The sequence below is a fragment of the Geotrypetes seraphini genome, chromosome 1 (genome assembly GCF_902459505.1).
Source record: "Geotrypetes seraphini chromosome 1, aGeoSer1.1, whole genome shotgun sequence".
NCBI classification, from domain to species: Eukaryota; Metazoa; Chordata; class Amphibia; order Gymnophiona; family Dermophiidae; genus Geotrypetes; species Geotrypetes seraphini.
Window position 1 is genome coordinate 534115567 of NC_047084.1, and position 20851 is coordinate 534136417.

The following is a 20851-nucleotide window of genomic DNA, read 5'->3' on the forward strand; positions in this document are numbered from 1 at the left end:
AAACCAATCCTCAAACTTGGATGCTAGTATAACAAAACTTGCAAACACATTGCGCACCAAACACAATTCTGCATGTCCTGGTGTATATATCCATCACTCCTGCAGGGCACCTGATCTCACTGTTGGGAAGTCAATGACAAGCTGCTCACGCAGACTCAGAAAGATTTATGATTGCATTGCTATGTAAACGCCTGTGAACAAAGTTAAAAATTTGATATTGTTGTCAGGTGCCATCGACTCGTGTTCGAGTCCTAGCGATTTGATGAATTGCGGATCTATGAAGCGATAAAATACAGAAATGCCCCCACTGCCGCTGCTGTCTGAAATTAAAATACGGCGGGGATGGTGGTCGTTACTCGTAGATCCAGATCGAGGGTTTGCACACAGTCAGTCAGCACTAGAAGACCGCCCCTCCCCCCTTCTGGACGTGCCCAAGTCATTTTCCCGGCAGAATTGTCTGAGCGTTCTTTCCTTTCAATCTCCATGACAGAGAACAGGAGCGCGTGACCCGCCCTCAGAGCCCTGCAAGAAGCGGGTAAGTGCTACACTGAGACTCTCAGGTTTGCTTAAAGGAAGGATCTCAGATGAGCTGGAGAGGAAGATCCTTCTCTTCCAGGAGCGAACGGAAACTGGAGCAATTTGTTCTAAGCATTGCGACCCTGATGAGCAAGAGGGTGATAGAATCAATGCCAGGGGCTGTGCCCTGTCCTGCCCTCTGGGTAATCTTCTACACACAGGATGGATACTCTTGCAAAAGAAAGTCGGGGTGGGGCAAAGTACACCGAAAGTTATGGTTCGTAGATGAGAAGAGCTGGAACTTCAAAGGAATATTCAAAAAGTGGCATTTCTTTGAACCCCCCCTCCCCTCCCCCCCCCCCCACACACACATTTGTAGATATGCAAAAGGCAAACATTAGCGGGACATTTTAAAAGAGACACGTTTTCCCTGCACCTTAAGCAATAGGAAGATCAGCAGGAAGGTGATAGTGCCTAAACATTAACCTCTGGTGAGCCTCATTTATACAGTATCCCTTTTTACAATACCGCGAAAGCGGGTTTTGGCGCCGCCTGGCGCGCTGAATGCCCTGCACTGCTCGCCGACGCTCATGAGTGTCGGGAGCAGCGTTCAGCGCGCCAGCCTGCGCTCTAAACCGCGTTCGCGGTTTTGCAAAGGTAGGGGGAGGGTTTGTGTACAGTTGCTAGATATAGTTAAATACTTCTTTGGCATAAATGCAGTGGAGGGGAATCTCTTAATTGAAGGACGTACTGAAAAGAGGGGGGGGGGGCATAAAATGAAGGTGAAAAGGGCATAGAATCAGGAGTAACCTAAGGAAATATGGTGGATAGCAGGAACAGCCTAGCAGCAGAGGTGGTAAAGACCAGGGCTGTATATGAATTGAAGGAAGCAAAGACAAGAACAGAGGATCTCAAATTGAGCAATTTTTACTAGAACTGGAAGTGAAACTTGAAAGTAACTTCTCAAAATATAAAACTCTGTTAAATATAACAAAAATCAGCTTAAGAATGAATTTAAAGTGATAAAAAAAAAGAACAGCTAAACCTGATTCATGAATGTGAAAAGTAGTTATTTGACAGTATATTTTTTTATTTAGTTAGATTTAGAGACTTCCACATCCCCCCTCCCACCCACCCACCCATATACTTTGGACTTGGGAGTATGTGTAGACCAGTGGTCTCAAACTCAAACCCTTTGCAGCTGACAGTAGGAACCCAAGCACAGTACCGGATAGAGCTTTGGATTCTTGTCCAGAAATAGCTAAGAAGAAAAAATTAAAAAATTTAAATTGAATCAGGTTGGGCAGACTGGATGGACCATTCGGGTCTTTATCTGCTGTCATCTACTATGTTACTATATAACATGGTCTCAATTCCCCAATAATGGTCTGAACTCAATAAACTCTACAAAAAGTACAGCCATGCATCCTGTGACTTTAACCACTGCCCATCCTATCCCCTTTCCAACCTCCAGCACAAAATTCCGTAATCTACTTCTGCAATGGATACAAACCATGCTCATAGACGGCCTTTTCCCAACTGATCTCAGCGAAATCATCATTACCCTAATCCAAAAAGATCCTAAAGGACCAATAGACCAACCATCCAACTACAAACCCATTGCCTCAATACCTCTATATGTCAAACTGACAGAAGGACTAGTAGCCAAACACCTCACCAACTATCTAGATGACCATAATATACTTCACCCCACGCAATCTGGCTTCAGACCCAACTTTAGCACAGAGACATTACTAGGCTCCCTCATTGACACAGCCAGACAACACCTCAGCACAGGAAAAAAATGCTTCTCATACAACTGGACCTTACCGTAGCATTTGACCTGGTAGACCATAACATACTACTGCAAATTTTGGATGCAATAGGTATCTCAGGCAAAGTATACTCTTGGTTTGAAGGCTTCCTAAAATACAGAACATACAGAGTAAAATCAGATAAAGAAAAATCTGAACCTTGGTTCAACCCTTGCGGCGTACCACAAGGATCCCCACTATCCCCTCTCTCTTCAACCTACACACTGCCTCTCTCGGAACATACTTGGATAATCTAGGCATAACCACCTACAGTTAGGCAGATGACATTACCATTCTCATACCTTTTGATCAGCTAAAGACCGCCATGACAAACACATTACACCGAACACTAGAAACAGTAGCGACCTGGATGAAAGATCACAAACTGAAACTCAACACTAAATTCATCCTCCTCGAAAACGACAAAGCCCAACCATAACCAATATAGAAATTAACACAATCAACTATCCCATTCAAACTACCATAAAACTACTAGGAATGACTATAGACCAGGGGTGCCCAAAAGGTCAATCGCGATCGCCCGGTAGATCGCAAAGGCAACGCAAGTCGATCGCATTGCCTTCGCATTCTACTTGCTTCCCAAGAGCCAGATGGACCCAATGCATCATGGTGGTCCTTGCTCGCCCGGCAGCTCCACTCACTACCTGCACGGAACGGCGCCAGTCAGTCAGTCAGCCTCCCTCCCCCTCCCCCCACTGACCTACCTTCTCTCAGGGATTCCCAGGCCAGCCCTGGAACTTTCCCCTCTGCCAAGGGCCACCCCACCGAAAGTAGGAAGTTGCGTCAAGTGGGGGGGGAGGGGGACTGGGGGCAGGAAGCGGCAGAGAGCGTGAGCTCCGGGGTATCAGTCGCGAGCACCCTCGGAGACCACGGTGCGGAGGATAGAAGTTGGAGGAAGGAAAGATTTGGGGTGGAGAGAACCGATCGAACGCCTCTTTGCTTCATTGATGTCCCTGGGGGGACTGTCCTTGGAAATATATGCAGGAAACTCCCGTTCCGTGCAGCAGTTTGTGACAGTTAGTGTTTGTGGCTCTTAGGGGAGAAGGGGAGGTGGTGGTTTGGAGGCCTGTTCCCCGATGGCAGCGGCTTGGGAGCAGGCAGGGAGACAGAAAGAAGAGGGAGCAGGGAGACAGAAAGAAAGGGGGAAAGGAGAGAGAAAGACAGACAGAAAGAAAGAGGGGCAGGGAGACAAATAAAGAAAGGGGGGACAGGAAGAAAGGGGGCATAGAGAAAGAAAGATAGACAGAGGGACTGGGGGCAGGGAGAGTGGAAGAAAAAGTTGGCGGAGGGAATGAGGTCTGGAAACATACAGCAGGCTGAAAGAAGGGAAGAAATATTGGATGCACAGTCAGAAGAATAAAGTGCAACCAGAGACTCATGAAATCACCAGACAACAAAGGTAAGAAAAATGATTTTATTTTCAATTTAGTGATCAAAATGTGTCCATTTTGAGAATTTATATCTGGTGTCTATATTTTGTACTATGGCCCCCTTTTACTAAACCGCAATAGCGGTTTTTAGCATAGGGAGCCTATGAGCGTTGAGAGCAGCGTGGGGCATTCAGGGAGGGGGTATATTTATCTATTTTTGTATAACTGTTACTGAGGTGACATTGCATAAAGTCATCTGCCTTGACCTCTTTGAAAAACCCCCGGAATATAAATGATAATTAATATTTTCTCTGCGTACAGTGTGCTTTAGTTTTTTTTAATTATATTGTTGGTAGATCATTTTGACTTGGTCATTTTAAAAGTAGCTCGCAAGCCCAAAAAGTCTGGGCATTCCTGCTATAGACTGATGCTGCACCATGCAACCGCAAATAAATAAAACAATACAGAAATCCTTCGCAGATATGAGAAACCTAAGACAAGTCAGGAAATTCTTTGAAAGAACACAATTCCAGCTTATAGCACAATCACTAATCCTAAGTCTACTAGATTACTGCAACATCCTCTACCTCCCCTGCCCTGCTACAATGACTAAACAACTATAAACAATCCAAAATAGAGCTCTGAGACATCTACTCATTGAAGAAACACGACCATATTACAGAAGCATACATCAACTCACATTGGCTACCAATCCAAGAAAGAATATTATTTAAATTCTACTGTATGTTATTTAAAACCTTAAACGGAGACAGCCCAACCTACCTGAACAACCGCCTCATCCAAACCACCTCAGTCAGACATAGAAAAACACACACCCCTCGATCAAAGAAGTAAAACAGAAAAAACTATACAATGGCCTCCTAGCCACTCAAGCAGCTAAACTAGATAACCAAATCTCCAATCTACTGATAACGACCCCAGACTACAAGATGTTCAGAAAAGAAATAAAAACTATACTCTTCAAGAAATTCCTGAAACAGTCCTAACTTCAAACGTACTGTCCTTCCTCCCTCCCTCTTCCCGCCACACAGAAACTACATAACCTACTCTTTACCTCTCTAGAAATGACAAATGCTCTTCCATTGTAACCCTCCATTTTTAACTCTTTTGTAATCCGCATTGAACCACAAGGTAATGGCGGAATAGAAATCTCTAATGTAATGTAATCTAATTTTGGATTTGTAGGTACTTGGAGGGCCTAAGAAAAAATAGTTAATGTTTTATTAAAGAAATGACAATTCTGCATGAGGTAAAACTCTTTATAATTTATAAATCTTTCCTTTTGACTAAGTCTTAAAAATAATATTGTGATTTATAGCTAAAGAGGCATATGATCAAGAAACTGTTTTATTATACTTTTGTGATTATGATAAACATACCGAGGGCCTCAAAATAGTATCTGGCGGACCGCGAGTTGGAGACCACTGGTGTAGACTCATTCTGATTTCTGTAAGTAAACTTCATGAGTATTAACTGCTTCTGAGATGAGGGAGGGGGTGAGATTGTAAGCAAGTACAAGTTTTGTGTGTGCTGCCCCGTTTGGGAGTTTGATAATAGAGAATGACACAGGGAAAAAATTTGTCCCCATTTCCGCCCCATCCCCGCGAGCTCGCCCCCATCACTGTCCCATCCCCATGGGCTTGGTCCCCGTCACCGTCCCATCCCCGTGGGTTCGGTCCCCATCACCGTCCCGTCCCCATGAGCTCGGTCCCCGCCACCACCCCGTCCCCGCAAACCTAGAGAAAAGATTGTTCTTTAAGTAGAAGTAGTTAACCAAAGTGGATGGGATTGGGGAAGGGAGGTTAGGAGAACAGGCAGGGGAGATTGATTTTTCCTATGTTGACTCCTTCCCCCCCAAATTACATCATGAGTAAAGTTCCTTTTCTTTACTGTACCGATAAAAAAGTTAAGCACTTACCAACATTCACTCAGAAAATCTCTGCTTCCATGCTTTCACCCACAAAATCGCTGCTTCCCAGGCAGCTTCCCAGCCTGAAAATCACTGCTTGACTGCTATCAGTGCCGAGAAGAGCAGTGGGAGGGAAGCATGGGCCACTCGGGTTAAGTGACAGCGTGCTCAGGTCTCGCGAGAGGAGCGCCGGTGCCAAGAGCAGCGGGAGAGAAGCATGGGCCACTCAGGGTAATTGACATCAGCTCGGTTCTCCAACGGTGACGCGGGCTCCCCTGTCCCTCGCACTGCCTCATGTTTCAAGTTTCAAGTTTAATACATTCTTTGATTAGAAACATAGAAACATAGAAAAAAAGCAGCAGAAAAGGGCTATAGGTCACCAAGTCTGCCCATTCCAAGTATCCCCTCCCCTGAATTTACTCCCTTAAAGATCCCACATGAGTATCCCATTTTCTCTTAAAATCCGTCACGCTGCTGGCCTTTATCACCTGGAGTGGGAGTCTGTTCCAATGATCCACTACTCTTTCGGTGAAGAAGTACTTCCTGGAGTCGCCATGAAACTTCCCTCCCCTGATTTTCAGCAGATGCCCTCTGGTGGTCGAGGGTCCCATGAGCCAGAAGATATCATCTTCTGACTCGATGCGTCCCATGATGTACTTATATGTTTCAATCATATCTCCCCGTTCTCTTCTTTCCTCAAGTGAGTACAGCCGCAATTTTTTAAATCTTTCTTCATACGTGAGATCTTTGAGCCCCAAGACCATCCTGGTGGCCGTTCGCTGAATCGACTCGATCCTCAGCACGTCCTTTTGGTAGTGTGGTCTCCAAAACTGAACACAGTACTCCAAGTGAGGCCTCACCATGGCTCTGTACAACGGCATCATAACTTCAGGTCTCCTGCTGACGAAACCTCTGCAGATGCTGTATACCAATATAAACGACTGGGTAAATTCAAAAAACAGAAATGTTCCTAAATGTCCATATCGAGAAACAAACTAATAAAGGAACAATACTACTTCAAAAAAATCTTTAAACCTTAGGTGGTGCTCAGATTCCTAGATGGAAATCAAGACCTCAATGTGGGGACTTAACCCCTATAGAGACTCTTGTGGTATCTATCATTGCACCGTGAAGATTTTTTAGAGTACTTGTTGGTAGTTGACTCAAAATATTTACTGGTCTCTTGTTTAAACAACTTCAAAATAGCTGAACTTGAAAGTGAATAAACTTGAAAAAAAGACTTAGCTGTAGAATACAGGAAGCGTTGGTTTTGCTGGGTCCTGACGCGTTTCGCCGCCCTGGCTTCCTCAGAAGACCCGCATGCAAACTCGTATTCAAAGCTTGTCCTAATTAACGTCAGTGAATAGCAAAGTTGTGTACAAAACTTGTCCTGATGAAAGAACAAATATGATGCAGATAAATACAAATATATTGTAAACTGTAGAGAACTATTGCAATAGCTTTACCAAACTCTTGACGCTGTCGGTAGGGTACCTGGTTTACATCATTGAATTTTCCGTTTCCTGTGACGTAAGCGCTCAGCTGAGCGCCCGATATTTAAACACTGGAAGAGATGTCAATCACTTAGTGGAGGAACGCCCACCACTCCACTTCTTTGTTTAAACCTGAGGGTGTTACTGTCTGCCAGTGGAAGATCCACTTTTGCTCATGTTTCCAGAGCCAAGCCTGAGAATTGCCCCCTCTTTTACTGTGTGCCACCTCAAGTACTGTAAATTGTAGATCCTGTAACTGATGTGAGGTAGCCTGCCAATGCTGTACTAGAGGGGCACTAAGATCCCCCCTCCTAATTTTGCTTAAATGTTCAATGATACGGGTCTTGATGTTTCTAGTAGTATGACCGATATAAAGCAGTTTACGTGGGCACATGATGAAATAGATAAACAACTCCATACGTTTCACAGTCTGAATATTGCTGTAACATATGTTTTTTTGGTAACCTAGGGTGATGTATACAAGTGGTTTCCAAAGCATATGAACATATAGTACAGTGTCCACATTTAAAGTGCCCTATGGGTTCCTGGATCATAATATCTACTGGTGTACTGACAAAATGGGAACAGGACACACTGTCCCGTACATTTCTACCTCTGGAATAAGCAAAAAGAGGAGGTTGAGCTAGACTTTGATGAACCTGCAAAATGTGCCAATGTGAATTAATGATTTTCTTAATGTTGAATGCCTTATACGAATATGGGAGCGTGCAAACCATCTGAGATTCGGATGGAACGTTAGAAGATTGTAACAGATAGGTCCGATGAGCATATAAAGCCCGTTTGTACGCTTTTTTGATGATGCCATTGGGGTATCCCCGTTCCCTAAATCGTTGCCACATATCACCTGATCGCAATTTATATTCTTCTTTGGTGCTACACAGACGCCGGAGTCTTAAAAATTGACCCACTGGTAAATTATTTCTCAAATGACGAGGATGGTAACTGTCATAATGAAGTAAAGTATTTCTATCTGTGGATTTACGATGTATAGATGTGACAAACACTCCATCATTAATGGTGATATGAATGTCCAAGAAGGCTATGTGTGTGTAAGAAGTGTTGGCTGTGAATTGTAAGTACGGGTTGCATGTGTTGAGCCACTGTAAGAACTGCTGAAACTTTTCCTTGGTGTTAGTCCAGACTAAAAAAACATCATCAATATATCGTTTCCACACATATATATCTGGAGCGTAAGCAGATACATAAATGTACGTGTCTTCAAAATCAGTTACATAGAGGCATGCTAGGGATGGTGCCATAGTGGCCCCCATCGCGGTACCCTGAATTTGTAAGAAAAAATCTGCATCAAACATAAAATAATTGTGTTGTAACGCAATACTGGCAATTGTGACTAAAAAGTCCACTCTAGATTTGGACAACTGTAATGTGCCTAGATATTTGCGCACAACCTCAATTGCGCTGGTCTGAGGGATGTTAGTATACAGAGCCTGAATGTCAAGGGTTACCAGCATCGCCCCTTGGGGGATGCAATCTGACTCCTGGAGCCACACTAGCATGGAAGTAGTGTCCTTTATGTATGACTTAGCGTCAGGACCCAGCAAAACCAACGCTTCCTGTATTCTACAGCTAAGTCTTTTTTTCAAGTTTATTCACTTTCAAGTTCAGCTATTTTGAAGTTGTTTAAACAAGAGACCAGTAAATATTTTGAGTCAACTACCAACAAGTACTCTAAAAAATCTTCACGGTGCAATGATAGATACCACAAGAGTCTCTATAGGGGTTAAGTCCCCACATTGAGGTCTTGATTTCCATCTAGGAATCTGAGCACCACCTAAGGTTTAAAGATTTTTTTGAAGTAGTATTGTTCCTTTATTAGTTTGTTTCTCGAAACCTCTGCAGATACACCCCATCATTTGTCTTGCCCTGGAGGAAGCCTTCTCCACTTGATTGGCAATAAGATCGCAAAATCTCATTTCAATGCAATTTACATCAGATAAAAATCAAATAAAATAATAAAATCCACATAAATCACATATACTACTAATTGACATTAAAACATTAGGGAAAAGGTGAGCTTAGGTCCCAGCTCTCTGCGTTGAGTGTCTGAGGCTCAGGTGGAGCCACGCTCAGAGGAGACAAAGGATCCGGGGAGAAGCTGAACCTCGCTTCTTCATTCATTAGCAGGGACTGGGGCGCCCGCAGCCAAACTTTGCATTGGGGACCGGAGAGGGAGAGATGGGGAAAAGTTCTTTGCAGTTTCAATATTTAAAACTCTGGCTGTTACAAAAAAACGTGAATAACAGTTAAAAAGTTATTTGCAGTTTTTCCATATTTGGGGCTATGTTCCATCCGCATCCACTGCGAATACAGAGGGAGAAGTGTACAATCAATTACACACAAAAAAGGGGATTAAGAAGCAAATTGATTTCATAGCCCACATCAGGGGGAAAAGGGAGACTAATAATTTTCAAAATGCTTAGAGAAAAGTATCTACTGGTTATTTACCTAACTATTAAGTAGGATTATACTGTACAAACATATACCCTACTTTAACTCCTCCATGCTGCAACCAGATCTAAAAAAAAAGATCTGTTTTCCTACCAGAAAAGTTTCCAATTGAGACAGATAAAAAAATACACACTGTTTCCCCTGATATGACTACTACTACTTATTTCTATAGTGCTGAAAAGCATACACAGCGCTATACAATCAACACCTAGAAGAGACAAGACATTTATATGGAAATCTTATTTAAAAAAAAAAAGTTCCCCTAATCTGTAAAACCCTAGGTTTTAACTGGAGGAACAATTTCCTTCTCAATTGTGTAGCCCTAGCTACATCAGGAAAAACATGAATTTTCTGACTACAAAAAAACAATTCTTTTTTCTTAAAGTAAGACTTTAACACCAACAATTTATTTTTCGCTGCAGAAAATGTGATGAAGAGAGAAGCTCTAGAAGAAATATCAGTAGAGGTTTCAAGGAAATTAGTCAAATTAAAATTGCTACTCTTTAATCAAATGCTCTTTTGTCACTACCGGTAATTACTGCCAGAGATTTAGATAAAATGTAGTAACATTGAAATATGTTTCTTCCTTAATAAAAGCACTTCTTTAATATATTTGAGAAATAATATTTCATCAGATAGCAATCTGGTTACTGGTAAACAAAGTAACCTTAGATTCCTGGCTCTAAGCGAGTTTTCAAGCCTCTCTAGACAATTATGGATAGAGAGGCTATTTTAAATCACCACTAAGCCAGTAATCCAAAGTGAGGTAACTTGAACACTTGGAATCTTTGTTCTATTGAAGAAAATTTCTTCTCCTGAGAGAACTGGCACAGCTGTTACCCATCCTAGTTTCAATTCTTGTTACAAATGTGATCAAAGTGCAAAGTGATGCATGTGGGAAAGAGGAACCCAAACTATAGTTATGTGATGCAGGGTTCCATGTTAGGACCGCCCATGAAAAGATGCAAAGTACAAATAAGAAAAATAACATAACATCAGATTTACTAATCAAATGTCACATACTATCGCACTCAAGTCTCGCTCTTCTTACCTGCACAAAAGTTTTCACCCCCTAAACCAGGGGTATCCAACCTTTTGGCTTCCCTGGGCCGCATTGGCTGAAAAAAATGTTTCTGGGGCCACACAAACGTTGCAGCAAGACAGAGGAGGGAGCCGGCAAGACGGTAAACACCTGGGGGCAGCAGAGGAAAACACTGCATTGCCCTTGACCGGGGGCCGCACAAAATACTTCACAGGGCTGCATGCGGCCCTCGGGCGGCAGGTTGGACACCCCTGCCCTAAACTGTACCGTTTCCCCAGGTTTTTGCAGTGCAAATGCATGACCTTGCATTTTTTAGCATTAAATTTTAGCTGCTAAATTTCAGAGCATTCTTCAAGCTTCATTAGGTCCTTCCTCATGTCATCATCAGGGGGTGTCTACTCTATTGAAGATTTTGGTATCATCTGCAAAGAGGCAAACCTTACCTGACAGCCCTTCAGCAATATTGCTTACAGAAATATTAAAAAGAACAGGCCCAATAATCAAACCTTGAGATACACACCATTGGTAACATCCCTTTCCTCACAGAGATCTCCATTGATCATTACCCTCCGTCACCTTCCACTCAACCAGTTCTTGGCCCATCCCGTCACTTTGGGACCCATCCTGAGGGTACCCAGTTTATTTATTAGACACCTGTGTGGAACACTGTCAAAGACTGCACCATTAAAAACCAATTAAAATCTCACTGAAAAAAAGTAGATGCCATAATTTCATCTACAGCATGGTGTCTAGTGGCACCTAAAATGAAAGCAGGTGTGGTTATGGACGGAGATGACCTTAGACTCCACTAGACGAGATTCTCCATAAAACTTAGGCACCGGAAATGTAGGGCTTTAAAATCCTGGTCTACATTACCATCGACTATATTTTTACTTAGGAGCTGGTAGCCACGATTCTGTTAACGACGCCTAAGTGAGTTTGACATGCGGCCGCTGCCATTTTTGTAGGTGCCATTTACAGAATCCAGCCCTAAATGTTTAGTGCTGCCTGCAGTTTCAGAAATTTGGATATGCCAAATAGCCATTTTTTAAGGCGTATGTAAACATCATATATGGACTATTCAGCAGGGGTTGGGAACTCCGGTCCTCGAGAGCCGTATTCCAGTCGGGTTTTCAGGATTTCCCCAATGAATATGCATTGAAAGCAGTGCATGCAAATAGATCTCATGCATATTCATTGGGGAAATCCTGAAAACCCGACTGGAATATGGCTCTTGAGGACCACCCCAGCGCTGCCCACTAACTGCCGATTGACAAACAATGGATATTTAAAGGCCTAGGAATGGTCTACAAACTCTTCCATGACAAGGTACCAGCCTATATGGCCACCAGACTTCTACCCTACACCCTGAATCGACCACTCCACTCACAAGAAGAAAACTGATTATGCACGCCCGTGGGACATGCCCTCAACCTTGAGGCTGCCCAAAAAAGATCTTACACACACTACCTACCATGCCTCTGGAACAAACTACCTCCCTACATAAGATCATTAGAAGATCTACCTCCTCTCCCTACACCAGTAAAATCATCTCAACCGCTTTTACGAAGCTACCCTATCCCGATGTCATATCCCCCCCTCCTCCTATTCTTTTAAATTTTGTTTTAATAATGTATTTATTGACCCTTCCTTTCCCTTATTACCCTCAAATTCATGTAAGATCTTGTTTATCATCTTTTCAATGTTCACGCCCCCCTCATATATATACAATTACTATTTTACCTTTTATTTTATTTTATTTTTTTTAGCATTGTAAACCGGTCAGATACATGTTGATGGTCAGTATATTAAACACAATAAAACTTGAAACTTGTGCACTGAACTTCAGGAAGGCAATAAAAACCCATCTCTTCTCGTGATCCTCTATGAGAGTGCACCAACCAAAATTTCCCAGACCTTACGATAAAGGGCACCAGCCCTCCACTATCTCGAGTCTCAAACACTGATGTACTTCATCCTACCATCCTATATAATAAAGAGCTAGCCGCGCATGCGCACTCCTATTTGCGTGTTCTGTGCGCCTGTAGGTCTGTGGCCGAAGGAGTGCGCATGCGCGCTTATACGTCACCAGCTGATTGCCTCCACAAGCTGGACTGCAGCCAGCCTGTTCCCTTCTTGAGTGTCCTTCCCTCTTGTGTCCCTTTTGGTCTGTCTTGTCCGCAATCTGGTGAGTCTTCCCCTCCATCTTCCTGCACGGTATCCTCCGGGTATACCGGTTCCCGAACCATCGACTCTCTCTCTCTCTCTCGGTCAATTGTCAGCTTTCCCCTTATTCCTAGTTTAAAAACTTCTCAACTTCTCTCTTGATGTTGCTTGCAAGTAGCCTCGTTCCGTCTCTGCTGAGGTGGAGTCTGTCCTTCCTGAATAGTTTGCTCTTCCCCCAGAACGTCGTCCAGTTGCGCACGAAGTGGAATCCTTCTTCCTTACACCAGCGCTGCATCCACAGTGTAGTTTAATTTTGTGTCCTTCCCACAGTCTGGCATCTCTCTCTCCTTCTCTCCCCCTTCCTGTGGTCCATCTCTCTCCATCCCTTCCCCCCTTCCCCACAGTTTGGCATCTCTGTCCTCTCCTTCCCAGTCTGGCATATCTCTCCTCTCCTTCCAGTCTGGCAACTCTCTCTCCCTCCTTCCATCACCCTTCTCTGGAATCTGACTCCTCTTCCTTCCTTGGTACTACTCGAAAGGGTCCAGAGAAGAGCGACTAAAATGATTAAGGAGTTGGAGGAGTTGCCGTACAGTGAGAGAAGCTGGGCCTGTTCTCCCTTGAAAAGAGGATAATGAGAGGAGACATGATCGAAACATTCAAGATAATGAAGGGAATAGACTTAGTGTATAAAGACAGGTTGTTCACCCTCTCCAAGGTAGAGAGAACAAGAGGGCACTCTCTGAAGTTAAAAGGGAATAGATTCCGTATGAACGTAAGGAAGTTCTTCTTCACCCAAAGAGTGGTGAACTGGAATGCTTTCCCGGAGTCTGTTATAAGGGAAAACACGCTCCAGGAATTCAAGACAAGGTTGGACAAGTTTTTGCTGAACCAAAACGAACGCAGGTAGGGCTGGTCTTGGTTAGGGCACAGGTCTTCAACCTGGGGGCCGCCGCATGAGCAGACTGCTGGGAGCGATGGACCACTGGTCTGACCCAGCAGCGGCAATTCTTATGTTCTTATTATGTATTGTTAATAAGATTAATTTGTGTGTATATATGAAAAATGAATGGAAAAAATGGTAAATTTCTAAGTTTATTTAAAATATGTTATTCTACCAATTCAGATTTCTAGGCAGAGTACATTAATAAACAAAAAAACGGGTGTCACATAAAATACAAATAATCAATTCAAAAACATAAAGTACAGATAATCAGTACAAGAACAAATTGAGACAAACAGACATACTAGAACAAAAGGAAAGGGGCAAGAACTACATTATAAATAGGAGAGAAACTTATATGGGAAGCACGAGAGGAGAAGTTAATCTCAGGGCATTGTAGAATCAGAAAAAAATATTAAAAAATGAACTAAGGCCAGTACTGGGTAGACTTGCACGGTCTGTGTCTGTATATGGCCATTTGGTGGAGGATGGGCTAGGGAGGGCTTCAATGGCTGCGAGGGTGTAGATGGGCTGAAGTAGGTTTTAACAGATTTCGGAAGTAGGAACCCAAGCACAGTACCGGGTAGAGCTTTGGATTCTTGCCCAGAAATAGCTAAGAAGAAAAAAATTTAAAAAATTTAAATTGAATCAGGTTGGGCAGACTGGATGGGACCATTCGGGTCTTTATCTTCCGTCATCTACTATGTTATGTTACTATGTTACTTAATAGGATGGTTATAAATTGAAGGCGTCCCTAAATAAAAAGGCCTTTAATTTTGATTTGAAATGAACTAGAGATGTTTCTTCCCTTAAATGGATCGGTGCGGAATTTTAGAGCAAGAGGGCGGTTACTGAAAAGATAGATGAACACATTGTGTTGATATGTCTTAAAGAAGGAATGGAAAACAAGTATTGGGAAGTTGATCTGAGGGATCTTAGTGGAATATATGGTGTAAGAAGTCTATTTATAAATTCAGAAAGATTGGTTGCTCGAGTTTTAAAGGTTAATAATAGAATTTTATATGTGATTCTGTGCGCAACCAGGGGCCAGTGTGCTTTGATCAATAGTGGAGTCACATGATCGTATTTCTTTGCTTTTGCTATGATTTTTATTGACATGTTTTGAACTATCTGCAAAGGTCTTAGTTCTTTTTGAGTTATACCATTGTAAAGTGCATTGCAGTAATCGAGTCGTGAGATTACAAGGGAATGTATTAGGATATTTATGGAAGATAAGTGAAGGAAATTTGAGAGAAAGCGAATCATGCGCAGTCTATAGAAACATTTCTTCACGACTGCGTTGATCTGTTCATGGTATGATGATTTGCCTTCAAGGATGACACCCAGTAGTTTAGTAGATGGCACAATTTGTAGCGGAATTGATTTGAATTGAGTAGGGCTATTAAGGGGGAGTCCATCCTTTAATGGAAAGAGCATTGTTTTTGTTTTGCTGATATTTAATGTCAACATGTTATCACTTAGCCATTTTCTAATTTTCTCAATTTTTTGGTTAATCTCATTTATATTATCTGGTTTATCTAGGTCTATTGGATGATCTAACTGGATGTCATCAGCATATGCAAACATTGAGAATCCGATCGACTGACCAAGAGCCAATAGGGGAACCAGAAAGATATTGAATAATAGAGGAGATAAGATTGATCCCTGAGGAATGCCATGCTTATTGGGGAAAGTCTTCTAGGTCAGATACCGTATTATTAAAAATAACCTTAGAAGAATGGCCAGTAAAGTATGAAGCAGGCTCTGGGTGGAGCTTGGGGTGGGGTCTGGGACAGAGCTTTTGAGCACCCCTAATCATTTTGAAAAGTTGGCTCCTATGCTTGATATACCATCTCAGTACAAAAAGTACCCATCACTAAAAATGGTCATAGAGCTACACATAACATTAAAAATGAAATGCAATAAGGCACAAATAATGTTGATATCTGAGTATGTTAAACACTGAATACATAAGAACATAAGAATTGCCACTGCTAGGTCAGACCAGTGGTCCATTGTGCCCAGTAGTCCGCTCACGTGGCAGCCCCCAGGTCAAAGACCAATGCTCTAAATGAGTCCAGCCTCACCTGCATACGGTCCAGTTTAGCAGGAACTTGTCCAATTTTGTCTTGAATCCCTGGAGGGTGTTTTCCCCTATAACAGACTCCGGAAGAGCGTTCCAGTTTTCTACCACTCTCTGGGTGAAGAACTTCCTTATGTTTGTACGACATCTATCCCCTTTCAACTTTAGAATAAACTAAACAGGAAAAGATAGAAGCCAAATTCATGCATAAACTTTTGAAACCTGTCCTATTTTAAAATGAAATTCCTTTGTATTCCTAGTGAGGGTGAGTGGCGCCAGGGGCGGTGGTGCCCCTCCCTCTTCCTGCCCCCCCCTGTTCCTTCCCAACCCCCCCGCCACATGTGCGCCCCCTTCCCTTCCCCGTACCTTTTTAATTTTCCAGGTGAGAGCAACATTACGAACTTGCTGCCTGCATTGTGTCTGCTATCCCTCTGATGTCACTTCCTAGGTGCGGGACCTGGATGTGACATCAGAGAGGAGCAACACTGATGTGGGCAGCAAGTTTGTAATGCTGCTCCCGCAGAGAAAATTAAAGAGGTACAAGGGAAGGGAAGGGGCGCACGAGCATAGCAGGGAGGGTCAGGAAGAAGCAGGGGGGAACGGAGTGGAGGACGGGTGCCGCTCCCTCACCCCCCCCTTACGCCACTGACTGTATATCCTTTTTATGTAAAAACTGCAGTGATGATGTACAAGATGCCAAGTCTTTAATAAACAATCATAAAAAATAAATATAAATATAGTCATAAAACAGTTTGTATCCAAAAGGATTGATAAACCTGGACCCATCAATCCTTTTGAATACAAACTGTTTTATGACTATATTTATATTTATTTTTTATGATTGTTTATTAAAGACTTGGCATCTTGTACAACATCATCACTGCAGTTTTTGCCTTTGTTTTTCGACTCAATATTTCACTGCAGTTTTGTTTGATTCTTTGTTTGTTGTATCCTTTTTATGTAGTCTTGTTCCGCAAATAATGAGAAAGTTTTGGATCTGTGTTTCTGAAGTCGGTCCTGGAATACATCTTTGCCAGTCAGGTGTTCAAGACATCCACAATGAATATGCCTGAGCTTGTTTTGCATACATTGTCTCTTATATGCAAATCTCTTTCATGCCCCAAGTACAAAAAAATTAAATTGAGAGCCCACTAGGAATAGATACCTGCATGTAATGTGTACAGCACTGTATAAGTCTAGTAGTAGGATATCCCGGAAACCTGACTGGCAAAGGCACTGTGGATGGAGCTACAGCCTCAGCACCCTGGGGTTGTGGGTTCAAACCCCACGCTGGGCAAGTCACTCAGTCCTCCATAGCCCCAGGTACATTAGATAGATTGTGAGCCCACCAAGACAGATAGGGAAAATGCTTGAGTACCTGATTGTAAAACCACTTAGATAACCCTGATAGGTGGTATATAAAAACCTAATAAATTTGAAACTTCTCAACCTGGTCTATGGGATACACCCATCCAGTCTGGTTTTCAGGATACCCACAACAAATATACACGAGAGAAGTTTGAATGCACTGCCTCCGCTGTATGCAGATTTATCCCATGTACGGTATGTTCATTGTGGGTATCCTGAAGACTGGACTGGCTGGGTGTGTTCCAAGGACTGGGTTGAGAACTTCTGTTTTAGATCATTAACATTCAATAGGATTTTTCTTTTCTTTTCCGTGCAGGCTTTTAAATATTCTCAAAATGAACTGAGTTGTGAGACAGCAGGGTCTGATGAGAGTTCACAACCTGATGGGCACTGGCTCTTCAAAACAAAATTTTATGTCTCCCGTTCAAGTAGATGGAAATATTAAAAGTGAGACTCGAGCTCTGGAAGTCTGGAAGGAGGGTTCTGAGCCATGTGCTCCTTCCCAAGTGAAGGAAGAGAATTTTGAGGAGGAGGCAACTGAGAGGAAGAAGGGGGAGTTGGATTTAAGTAACAAGGATGTTTTCTACAAGTTTGTGATTCTGCATGCCGAAAGTGATACAGATGAGGCTCTCAGACTGCAGGGCAGGCTGCAAAATGAATTTCATATCAGACCAGGCATCATCTTTGCTGACATGCCTGCTGGTAGACAACAACTGCAAAACCTAGAAGACGCTGTAAATGGGTCTGCGTGGACAATCATCCTGCTAACAGAAAACTTCCTCAAGGAGACTTGGTGTGAATTTCAGGCCTATGCTTCTCTTATGAACTCTGTTAACAAGCAGCATAAGTACAACTCAGTGATACCTGTCAGACCGGCAGCAAATTGGCTTCCAAGAGACAGGACGCCGCTTGCTCTGCAGGCTATCCGTGCCCTGGAAGAAGGGAGCCGTGCCTTTGCCAAACAGGTAGAGAAAACATTTCAGGATTCCTTGTATAAAAAGCAACAAGTAATATGGCAAAAAGAGCAAGAGTTGGCAAATCAGTATCAAGAAGATCCATGAAGCAGGCAAAAGAACAAAGGCTAAAGAAGCCAAAATGTGCACTCATACTCTGGAACAAGCCTTCATTATTTTTTTTTCAGTGGAGGTCCCTTTTGCAGAAAAACCTAAATGGAAGAGTCAAGATGGTTCTGGGAAAAGTGAAAAAGCACACTGAGCACGGGGTGGGAGAAATTCCTCCTCCAAAGACATAGCTGGCGAGGTGGTTTCCAGCCACCTCTGATGATATGATCAGCATTGTCTGCTGAAACACATATGGTTTCAAGTTTATTAAAATATCTAAGCGGTTTACAATGTAGAATTACATAAAAACATATAACTTTACAAAAACAAATAAAACAAGGGGAACTAAAAGACAATCCGATTATTAAAAGCACAAGACGTACGGACCAATTGCCAACAATAGGGGAATGGGAAAGAACTACAATTTTTATAGGAAAGATTCAACATAAGAGGGAAGTACGATAGGCTGGGGTAAAAGATTAACCATTTACTTTATATTTTAAGTTTTTGAAATTTTTTAAAAAAATTTTTAACTTTCTAAATTTAAAAATATTAAATTATCAAAATATTATATTATAAAACTTTAACAAGATAGAATATTAAAGTATTACAATACACACAAATACACAGGGCAATTAAGTTATTGGGATTCAAAAGAAAATTTGATTATGTCACTCTGCTCTACTTGCATTATCATTGGTTACCGATTTTTTATAAAATCCAATTTAAGATTTTAATGTCAACACATAAGTTGTTTTATACTATGGAACCCAGCTATTTTAACTCTCTTACTATTCCATATACTCCAACATGAGTACTTAGATCATTTCAAGATAATAGATTTGTTTTACCTGAAGTGCAGAGGACTGAATGGGAATTTACAAGAGCTAAAGCTTTTTTTCCTAGTACCAAGTTTTCTACCTAGTTATATTTGTTTGGAGGCAAATTTTAAAGCTTTTAAAGTTTTGTTAAAATGCTTTTTTTTTTTCTTCATTTAGTTTTTGGAATAGAGTCTTCAACTAGCAAACATATTTATTAACTTGTTTAATTTTTTTTCTTTCGTTTGTATTATATTGTTTGTGTTAAACGTGATTGCATGTTTTAGGTCTTTCCTATACTTGATGGAGTTCCTTTCTTTTCATGAATTTTTATTTTAATGTTATTTTAATGTTAACCGCTGAGAACTGTTGTAAGCTTCAGCAGGATATTAAATTTCAATAAACATAAACATACAGAGGACTCCTGTAAATAAAACAATGTTGTACATTCCCATGCTATCTCTGTCTATATCTTCTCTCCCACACATACTCTATCCATGCCCCGTGGCCGCCGCTGCTGGTTAGTGTAAGTGAGGTCGGGTTGGTGGGTCAGGACCGCTGCCACTGCTGTAGGGAGGGACGGAGGGGGGAGGTTGTCCAGTCAGGACCACTGCCACTGCTGCTTTGGGGGCTAGAGGAAAGACAATTTTGAGGTTTTTGCCTGTGATTTTTGTTTTGTTTTGCTGGTTGGGTAAGAATGCCAGTTGCTTGAGTCCCAGATAATCAGGATTCTACTGTATAATGGTAGGAAGGATCCTTTCATTCTTTCTTCCAAAACTGCTGCTATAAATTTATTCTCCTGGGGCTTTGTATTCAAAATGGTTTAACCAGGCAAGTGAGACTCTGACCTGGTTAAATTGTGTCGATTGGGCAGGCCACTCTTATTCAGTGGCACTTAATATCTGAATATAGGATCTGGCTGGTGATAGTCAATGCCAGTGGCCACATAATTATCTGGGCAAGTAGGACTGCTTAAATATGGCTACAGCACTGAATATCGGCTGCATCCATATAACTTCTGGATATTGCCATAGACCGGGATATTCAATGTTCATGCCTGGGCATGGCCCAGAATTGAGTATCCAAGACTAAATTAGCTAACAGCAGTCAGCTTGTACAAAAACAGAACCACTCAGGGCCAGATTCTAAAAAAAATATCTGCCTTTAAAGTGCCTGCTAAATAGGCTCCACCTGATTTAGCTCGTATTGTAGCGGCGGATTATCAAAACGGCTTAGGGAGGTCTTTTCAAGTTTTCTAGCAGTCTCTGATACGGCCATGCAACTGTAGTATAACCAGGTCATTAATACTGACCGCCATAACTTGTATGTCTAAATTAGACCAGTGAAACAGTAGGTCTAACATTTGGGTAGGAATTGAACCCAGTCACTGCTCATACAGCCAGCACCACTGAATATGGATATAAACTAGTGATACTTTTCTTTCTGTAGCAGCCGTGACTACTGAAAGTCAGATCCCTTTAATTTTAGCAGCACTTGGTTTTGCATTTTGCTCATCTTGGTTGCATTACAAAACAGTCTGCTCTTTTTCTCATTTATATTTTGTGGGAGTTCTATCATTAAAACATACAGGTTACAGGTTTATTTATCTTGATATCATAGGTATCAGCTCTGTGATCCCCAATATTTTTGGGACCTCATGTGACCAGGGCTGGCGTGTGGTCCGGGCATCTCTTCCCCTTCTGTCCATCTCCCTCCCTCCACTTCCTGGTCTTCTTTCA

General features: G+C 42.1%; 1 protein-coding gene across 2 annotated transcripts; it reads left to right on the forward strand.

Moving 5' to 3' along the window:
* Positions 1-264: 264 nt before the first annotated feature.
* Positions 265-19533, forward strand: TICAM2 (toll like receptor adaptor molecule 2). Of its 2 annotated transcripts, XM_033929075.1 has the most exons (3): positions 265-535; positions 15325-15484; positions 17550-19533. In XM_033929075.1, the coding sequence occupies exon 3, from the start codon at positions 17599-17601 to the stop codon at positions 18292-18294; it is 696 nt and encodes a 231-aa protein (XP_033784966.1). In that variant the 5' UTR covers positions 265-535; positions 15325-15484; positions 17550-17598; the 3' UTR covers positions 18295-19533. The 2 variants fall into 2 exon arrangements, with proteins under 2 accessions (XP_033784966.1, XP_033784965.1); XM_033929074.1 differs by lacking the exon at positions 15325-15484 and having other exon boundaries at positions 266-535; positions 17550-19530.
* The last annotated feature ends 1318 nt before the right edge of the window (positions 19534-20851 follow it).

Coding starts and splice junctions, on each gene's coding strand:
- TICAM2 (XM_033929075.1), top strand. CDS start 17,599: ATGAGAGTTCACAACCTGATGGGCACTGGCTCTTCAAAACAAAATTTT.